Source organism: Nansenia antarctica (genome assembly GCF_963989245.1).
Source record: "Nansenia antarctica genome assembly, chromosome: 15".
In the NCBI taxonomy this organism is placed as follows: domain Eukaryota; kingdom Metazoa; phylum Chordata; class Actinopteri; order Argentiniformes; family Microstomatidae; genus Nansenia; species Nansenia antarctica.
This window is the reverse complement of record NC_137685.1, coordinates 29,602,523-29,611,034: the sequence shown is the minus strand read 5'-3', so window position 1 is coordinate 29,611,034 and position 8,512 is coordinate 29,602,523. Positions and strand designations below refer to the sequence as shown.

The 8,512-nt window shown below is 45.8% G+C and overlaps 1 protein-coding gene across 1 annotated transcript in view; it reads left to right on the top strand.

Moving 5' to 3' along the window:
* Nucleotides 1–6,485, top strand: part of skib (v-ski avian sarcoma viral oncogene homolog b) — a gene marked incomplete at both ends in the record, with an annotated part of 38,291 nt that extends 31,806 nt beyond the window's left edge. The window contains 6 exons of the mRNA XM_080546141.1: nt 2,526–2,639; nt 3,178–3,281; nt 3,601–3,935; nt 4,909–5,267; nt 5,512–5,742; nt 6,237–6,485. Coding sequence (XP_080402267.1) covers nt 2,526–2,639; nt 3,178–3,281; nt 3,601–3,935; nt 4,909–5,267; nt 5,512–5,742; nt 6,237–6,485 — 1,392 coding nt within the window. The remainder of the gene's footprint in view (nt 1–2,525; nt 2,640–3,177; nt 3,282–3,600; nt 3,936–4,908; nt 5,268–5,511; nt 5,743–6,236) is intronic.
* Nucleotides 6,486–8,512: the final 2,027 nt, after the last annotated feature.

The following is an 8,512-nucleotide window of genomic DNA, read 5'->3' as shown; positions in this document are numbered from 1 at the left end:
GAAAATAGGGAGTAATAGTGATGGGATTATCTTAGATTATTTTAGATTAGATTAGATTAGATTAGGTGAGATTCAACTTTATTGTCATTGCAGAGTACAAGTACCAGACAACAAAATGCAGTTTAGCATCTAACCAGAAGTGCAAATAGTGATATAAAAACAAACACTTAACTTTCGGGGAAACTGCTAAAATAAAATAAATTAAATAAATTAAAAGAGAAAGCGACTATTAGCACCGCCGAATGACAACAAACGTATGAGTAATGAGTAAAACAATGTCACTTTTATAGTATGTTGTTTAACTTGCCGTTCGGTCGCCATGGCTCTGGTGTGTGTAGCAGCTTCAGCTAGCTGGCTGGAAACTTCTAGGGGTGCGTTCGTAAACACGCTCTGAGAGCGCCGGAGCGCACGCTGGCTTCGATGTCACAGAGCGACCGAGTCGTTCGATTGGACGAGAGGCGTTCCGCGAGTGCTGATCGGATTTCCAGAGCGTGTTTACGAACGCACCCAGCCAGCTTTAGCGAATTGTATTCAAAGGGAATTATTTTCACCGGACAATATGTCCGACGACTTTTCAACTTGTCGGACTTCACCAAATTTTACCGGACAAAGACCGGCAATTGCCGGTTAACGGAAACCCAGGCACACACACACGCATACTGTAATCACGCACAGCCTTGTTTCTCACATACACACACACACACACACACACACACACACACACACACACACACACACACACACACACACACACTTCCTGAATCACTGTAACATGGCCAAACCTGCCACTATGTGAGAAAGAGAAAGAGAGAGAGAGAGAGAGAGAGAGAGAGAGAGAGAGAGAGAGAGAGAGAGAGAGAGAGAGAGAGAGAGAGAGAGAGAGAGAGAGAGAGAGAGAGAGTGAGAAAGAGAAAGGAGGGGCAGTTATGTGTAGCTGCCATCCTCCCTCTCAGCAGTGTGAGGTGGGGACATTGCGTGACTTCACCGTCCGTGCTGAGGTGCTGAGGTGCTGGTGGGACGCTTCACCCTCTGGTTGTCACATTTCAGTGCCATTTCTCTCAGCCTCCCAGCCCTCCCAGGCAGGCAAACAGACAAGGAGGGAGGCAGGCAGACAGACAGACACAGGCAGACAGATGGACAAGTAGGCAGAAAGATAGATAGACAGACAGAGACAGACAGACACAGACAGACAAGTAGGCAGATAGACAGACAGACAGACACAGACAGACAAGTAGGCAGATAGATACACAGACAGACTGACACAGACAGACAAGTAGTCAGATAGACAGACAGAGACAGACAGACACAGACAGACAAGTAGGCAGATAGACAGACAGACAGACAGACAGGCGGGCAGACAGACAGGCGGGCAGACAGACAGACAGACAGACAGGCAGACAGACAGGCGGGCAGACAGACAGACAGGCGGACAGACAGACAGACAGACAGGCAGACAGACAGACAGGCGGACAGACAGACAGGCGGGCAGACAGACAGACAGACAGACGCAGCGTGGTGTAGCCCTGTTGGCTGCCATCCAGACCAGCCCAGACCAGCGTGTCGGAGTGTCTGTGTGTCTGCTGCTCCCAGCTCAGACACACACTCTGAGCTCCCAGCACAGAGACAGCTCTATCTCTCTAGTAGACACAGCCACTTTGACTCCTCTAACCCCTCTCTCTCTCTCTCTCTCTCTCTCTCTCTCTCTCTCTCTCTCTCTCTCTCTCTCTCTCTCTCTCTCTCTCTCTCTCTCTCTCTCTCTCTCTCTCTCTCTCTCTCTTACAAGGCCGTCCTCTCTTACTGCAATGGCTGCGGCCCCTGGCATGCAGGATTCGTTCCGTTCTTGAATGTGTCACTGTAGCAGGGGAGGCCTGTGTTTGACGGGGGGGGGGGGTACTGGTGGCCTAATGGATAGTCAGTTAGAGTCGCAGTTCTAGTGATCAGAAGGTCATGAGTTCAAATCCCACCTGGGAACACCACCACCACTAGTGTGCCCTTGAGTAAAGCACTTGGGCCTAAGATACTCCAGGGAGACTGTCCCTGTAATCTCTAATTGTAAGTCGCTTTGGATAAAAGCGTCTGCTAAATGGTTCAAATGGAAATGATGCCATTCCGTGATTCCAATCCATGCGTTACAATGAGCCCCGTCCTCCGATTTCTACCTCCGCCAGCCTCCCCTGATGCTACTCAACACTGGCTCTGTAGCTCAGACATGATGTCTCTTTCTAGGTCGCCCTCGGACGAGCCCTCCATCGGCACTTCCAGTCATCCCGATCTTCCATGTATCTGACTAGCTCGCCGGTACTTTCCGCTCCTTGCATCTTTCTTGAGTACCTCCACGTATGTTAGTGTGAGACGCCCTTGTGATCGATGCCCGTGTGTTGGCTCCCACAGAACCAGTGACCTGCCAGCCTCCTTCTCCTGACTGGTCCTGTCAGGTCCAGTACGGTGCCCTGTTCTGTTCTAGTTGATCGGGAAGTGAAGTTGATGACTAACCGTCTCTTTTCTCTTTCTCTTTTTCTCTACAGTCCCACAGCCCAGTTCCAGCCAAGAAGTCCAAACTGGACAAATTACACTCTCCGTCAGCTGACAAAGAGAAGCTACCCGATTGGTTACTAGCTCTGTCAAAGTCCGCAAACAAGGTTTGTAACTCTATGTCATCATGTCCGTCTAAAACCTGATTTAAGTCAAAGTGGGTCTTGTAGAGAGGGTCCTTGTCTGACAGGGCTATTGCATTACATTGTGTGAGTTTCTCTACTATCATTTTTAAAAATATATATATATAAAAACGTCCTTCTTCTAGCATTGTATGCATTGCCAATGGCCCCTGGTTTTGGCATAGATTATCATTTCTTATGATGATTCACTTGCTTAGATAAATGTATTTGTTATAAGTCGCTTTGGATAAAGGCGTCTACTAAATGCCAAAAATGTCAATGTAAATGTGTGATACCTATCACATGCGGTTAGGGTAATCTATAGCATTTTTACGCTAACCCTGTTATCGCTGATTTAATAGCGCTTCTTTAATAGCGTTTATTTAAAGCGGCTATGCTAAGCTATGCTAAGCTAAGCTATGCTATGCTAAGCTATGCTATGCTAAGCTATGCTATGCTAAGCTATGCTAAGCTATGCTAAGCTATGCTATGCTATGCTAAGCTATGCTCCCTCTCCTCTTAGGATCTCAAACCGGCCCAGCTCAAGCAGAGACCCTCCGCCTTCCGCCCATGGTCCCCCAGAACCCCGTCTGCCGAGAGGGAGAGGCCCACCAATCAGCACGAGAGGTGAGTCATGTTGTCATAGTGACTCATGTTCACCTCACAGTTTCAGCCAACAGTCATACCAAAAAAAAGCAGTTTCAGCCTAACAGTCATACAGAAAAAGCAGCTTCTTATCTAAACGGTTGAGTGAAGCTGTTTCAGTCTGTAACCCATGTACATACAGTAGATGTTATTCTAACAATGTGTCTTAAAAGGATCAGACTGTAATGATAACCGACATGTTATAAATCACCATTTTGTTGATCCTTTTTTCCATCTGTGGTGGAGTACATACTACATACAGTACGTGAGGTATTCATGTGTACTTATCTGTCATATACAGATCAAACCCCAAAAGTCAAGACAGCCCTGTGGTCTCCAATGGGGCCCTAGCTCCTGTGGTCTCCAATGGGGCCCTAGCTCCTGTGGTCTCCAATGGGGCCCTAGCTCCCGTGGGCTTCCAGAGAGAGGAGCCGTCCTGCCAGACCCAGACCCAGACCCAGAGCCACCCCAGGGACAGCCAGGCCCCAGCCCGAGGGACCAGCTCCAGGCCTCCCCATGGAGGACAGGGGGGAGACTCCCAGCCCGCACCCAGACCTGCCCTCCCCAACCCGGCCGACGGTGCGGAGGAGGACATGGAGACGGACGGAGAGATCGAGGTGGACGACTGTGAGGACTGTAAGTGACAATGTTGTGGAAGGGGACAACCGAGTGATTGACTGTGACACACAGCACTCTAACACACATCGTCGAGGAAACCTCTGTCGAATTTTTCTTTGAAATCTTCGACAGAGAAAGATTCTGAGAAAACGCCATGGTTTTTGAGTTTCGAAATGAGAGCCGTTACCACACACAGTCAGCATAGGAAGCGTGGAGAGACTAAAATGAGCCTTGCGCAAGGGTGCCCCCTGTTGGCTGTTCTCTGCAGCATAGACATAGAGTGAGAAGGCTCGCCCCAGAGCCTACTTATTTGTCGTTGGAATTATAATTAGGAAAATGAAAAAGAAATCTGATTAGATGTAATCTGTGTCCATCGGGTATTTAAAGGTGTGTTGGAGTCTATTATGTATTTTTATTTTGTATTATTGGATTTATCACTTAACATAAACCTTACAGCCTCACCAGTAGATGTCACTCCTGTCATAGGCATTTCTGATGCTGGACTTTACTCCATTTGCTGGCACAACGTTACAGTATAATAACATTTATTCTGAGATTACATTACCCTGTCAACCATGTAGAAGTTTGCATGTTATATCATATGATGTTAAATTCAGGGTTCCCACGCTGGTCTTAAAAAGCCGTAAAGTCTAAAATCCAGCAATACAATCTACAAGGCCTAAAAAGGTCTCAAATGTCTGTTATTCGGCCTAAAAATGAACAGAAATGAATCAAGCTGGAACCAAACAAATGCCAATTCCCTTCCTTTCTTGTCTGTATGGCAGTGAAATCCCTAATTTCATCACCTCAAAGATGACAAAAAGCTACCATATGGTGTCGCGAACAGGTCTAAAATTCTATAAAGTCTATAAAAAAGGTCTAAAAAGGTCTTAAATTTTACTTGTTGAAACTTGTAGGAACCCTGTAAATTGTCAAAGCATCATGTCACTGTCAACTCCAACCCTGACCATTTCTTCTCTCTATTTTTCAGACCCGTTATCTGTCCCGTCCGTGGCGTCCCCTCCGTCTGCCTGTTCCAGCGTGGCGAGAACCCTGCCCCTCCAGGGCCCCCCGAGACTCCCTGCCGGCCCAGCTCGACTGCCGCCCCCCCCAGGCCCTCCATGTGCCCCAGCACCCCCATGCCCCCCAGCACCCCCATGCCCCCCAGCACCCTCATGCCCCCCAGCACCCCCCTCATGCCCAGAGCTGGAGACCCTCAGACAGGCCCTGTACGGAGGCCTGGACTCTAAGGAGGCCCGGGAGAAGTTCCTCCAGGAGATCGTGAAGATGAGAGTGAAACAGGAAGAGAAGCTTGGGGCCGCTCTGCAGGCCAAACGGAACCTTCAGCAGGTAAACATCCTCACCCGAGATCCAAAATGGCTGCCTTTATAATAACAATAACAACAATGCACACAACAATCACAACAATGAATGATTCTTTTTTTTAAATATATGAATGATTAGGTTCTTATTTAGGATGCGACAGAATTCGTCGTCAAAGTAGTGTTGTTGTTTATTCATTACGAAGTGTATTGTTTATGTGGTAACAACATCACGATCATGTAAATAATTCCGAAACACGTTATCTTCACAGGAGCTGGAGTTCGTGCGGGTGGCCAAGAAGGGCCGTCTCCGAGACGCCATCGAGGCCAAACGCAACCTGAGGAAAGAGATCGAGCGCCTGCGCACCGAGTGGGAGAGGAAGATGAGGGATTGTGACGAGTCCCGCGGGCATCTGAAGAGAGAGCTGGACCGCGAGAGGCAGCTACGCGTGTGTGACAAAGGCTGCGACTCTGAACGCCTGAGGGCCAAGTACTCTACCCAGGTAAGAACCAGGGGTCAAAAACAAGATGTGTGTGTGCGTATCTAACGCACTGTTATACAGGCCGCCATACACTGTTATACAGGCAGACATACACTGTTATACAGGCAGCCAGACACTGTTATACAGGCAGACGTACACAGTCAGATGGATGAAGGTTGTGCACCCTAGGCTTCCGGCTGATGTGTGCGTTCCATAATTGAAGTGTGTGTTCTCTGATTGATGTGTGTGTGTTTGTGTACCCCAATTGGTGTGTGTGTGCGTGCGTGCGGTGGATGGGTGTGTGTTCTCTCTTGATGTGTGTGTTCTCTCTTGATGTGCGTGTTCCTCCACTGATGTACGTGTTCTCTGATTGATGTGTATGTGTGTACCTCGAATGGTGTGTGTGTTCCTCCACTGATGATGTGTGTGTGTCCTCTGGCTGAGGTGTGTGTTCCATAGTTGATGACGTGTGGTATTCTCTTGACTGATCGTCACTCGTCTCTCTGGTGTTGCAGATCGAGGGGCTGCAGGTTCAGCTGCAGCAGGCGGAGGCGGACCGGGAGCAGCTACGGTCGGAGCTCCAGGAGGAGAGGGAGGCGCGGCAGAGCCTGGAGACAGTCGTCAAGGACTTGCAGACCCAGCTGGGCCAGGAGACCACCGACGCCAGCCCGGCGGACCTCCAGGACACCACCACCACCATCACACCCCAGCAGACAAACCCCACACACACTCAGAGACAGACACAGCACCATAATGGATCCTAAAGTGAGCAGACTGACAGTCAGTCAACTGGGTGCTGGTGTCAGAGACTTGATGCGAGAGTGTGCGTGTGTGTGCGTGTGTATGGGTGTGTTATTACAGACTGCATCCGCATCTCTTGTGAAGAGAAAGAAATTCCTGCAAAAAAACAAAACGAGATGAAACGGGGGGGCAAAGTCAGATGTTTTCGTAGAACGAGAGAGAGAGAGAGAGAGAGAGAGAGAGAGAGAGAGAGAGAGAGAGAGAGAGAGAGAGAGAGAGAGAGAGAGAGAGAGAGAGAGAGAGAGAGAGAGAGAGAGAGAGAGAGAGAGAGAGAGAGAGAGAGAGAGAGAGAGAGAGAGAGAGAGAGAGAGAGAAATGTCTGGTTATTGATATATGCTAGAAATTCACGTTATTATGATAATATATGAACTTCATAAACCGAACTGGAAAGAAGCATGAATGAGCATGTTGTACAGCCTGAAGAGGACGAGATGGAACACACCTGACGAGTGACTTTAGAGCCTTCATTTAGATTCCTGGAGCTCTTCAAGGATTTTATTTTGGTATAAGCTATTTAAAGATGTGCAAATATAGCGAACATAACGTTACTTGAATATATAGAGAAAAAGAAGTGATTGTTTTCAAAAAAAAGACAGTAGCAGATGAAAGTCTCGCTAGTGCCACAAAATCTCGGTACACTTCAAGGTATTACAAACCACTGGAGACAATAGACACCAGTTTACCACTATTTACTTTTTTCAGTTTTTCTTAATCCAACTTGTTTTGGAGGCATAGGACATGTTGCATGAGCAGCAGAGGGTGTCCGACAGGCGACTCTCTCGCATTACATGTTCACATTCAGATATATACAGTATGTATGTATACCAGCTTCTCTACTTCTTTGTTTATTTGTATTCTGTTTCTTCTGTATTTAAAGCCTGAAGTATTGGGGATTGTGTGGTTCTGCTTTCAGTTCCACCCATCTTTGTATTCACATCTTAAATATTTTATGGAAGTGTTACTTTTTATAATTCTTACACAAACTTAATTTGTTAATTGAACAGTTTTGACGATGTTAATTGTGTATAAAAACCAAACCATGTGACAAATGCTTACGCAAATGTGTGCTTGCTCATGTTAGTATGGAGTTTGGCTGGTAAATCCGATGTCGCCCGTGTATACACCTTTGAAATAACTGTCTATTTGGTGAATTTAGGTATTTCTGATTTTTATAGAGTACTGTAAAATAATTTATATTCCAAAATAATTTGCTGCCTGTCAACTATAAGCATTTGTTTTTAGTCACTGGTTTTAGGGCTCTTCAATCAACACGTGCTGTTTATATGAACAACATTTCTACATATATACGAGAATACGGATATATATTTTTTTACTTTACAAAAAGGAATTGCACTTTTTAAGAAAAGAAAATTGCATTGTGCATTTTACTCCCTGTTATGTTTTCAAGAATGAATATAGAATTGAACAACGCTTTCATTCAAAGTCCTCTTATGTAAATACAGTACGAATGATATTGTAAATAAGATATTTGTCAATAAGTTTGTTGTTGTTTGTTTCACACTTGAAATTGCTTATGAATTGAGTATTATTTTGGCTCTTACCTGACACTAATAGAAGGTCTATGTTTGGGATCTTGATATTAAAGTGTCATTATTGCCCCCCTTTGATGTCCTCTAAGGTCAAAGGGCATCTTGATTAGAATGGATTATGGATGGAGTGAATGAAACACAGCCATTGTTCGGTTATAGGATTGACCAATCAATAACCTTTGAGAGAAAAGATTTGACATGTTCCCTTTATTTCCCTTTATTCAATGAGAACGACAGAAAAAACTACATTATTTGATGTATCTTCCAAAACCTAAACCAAAAATTAAAAAATAGATTTATGATATATCTCAGTATCCACTTCTTTATCAGGCTATTCAGCTAAAGCTCCAAATAGGATAAATACAACACTTCTTGTGGGTTTTATTACAAGGTGCCCTCATGTATTGTAGGAGAAAATACTTATATGTGTTATGTATCAG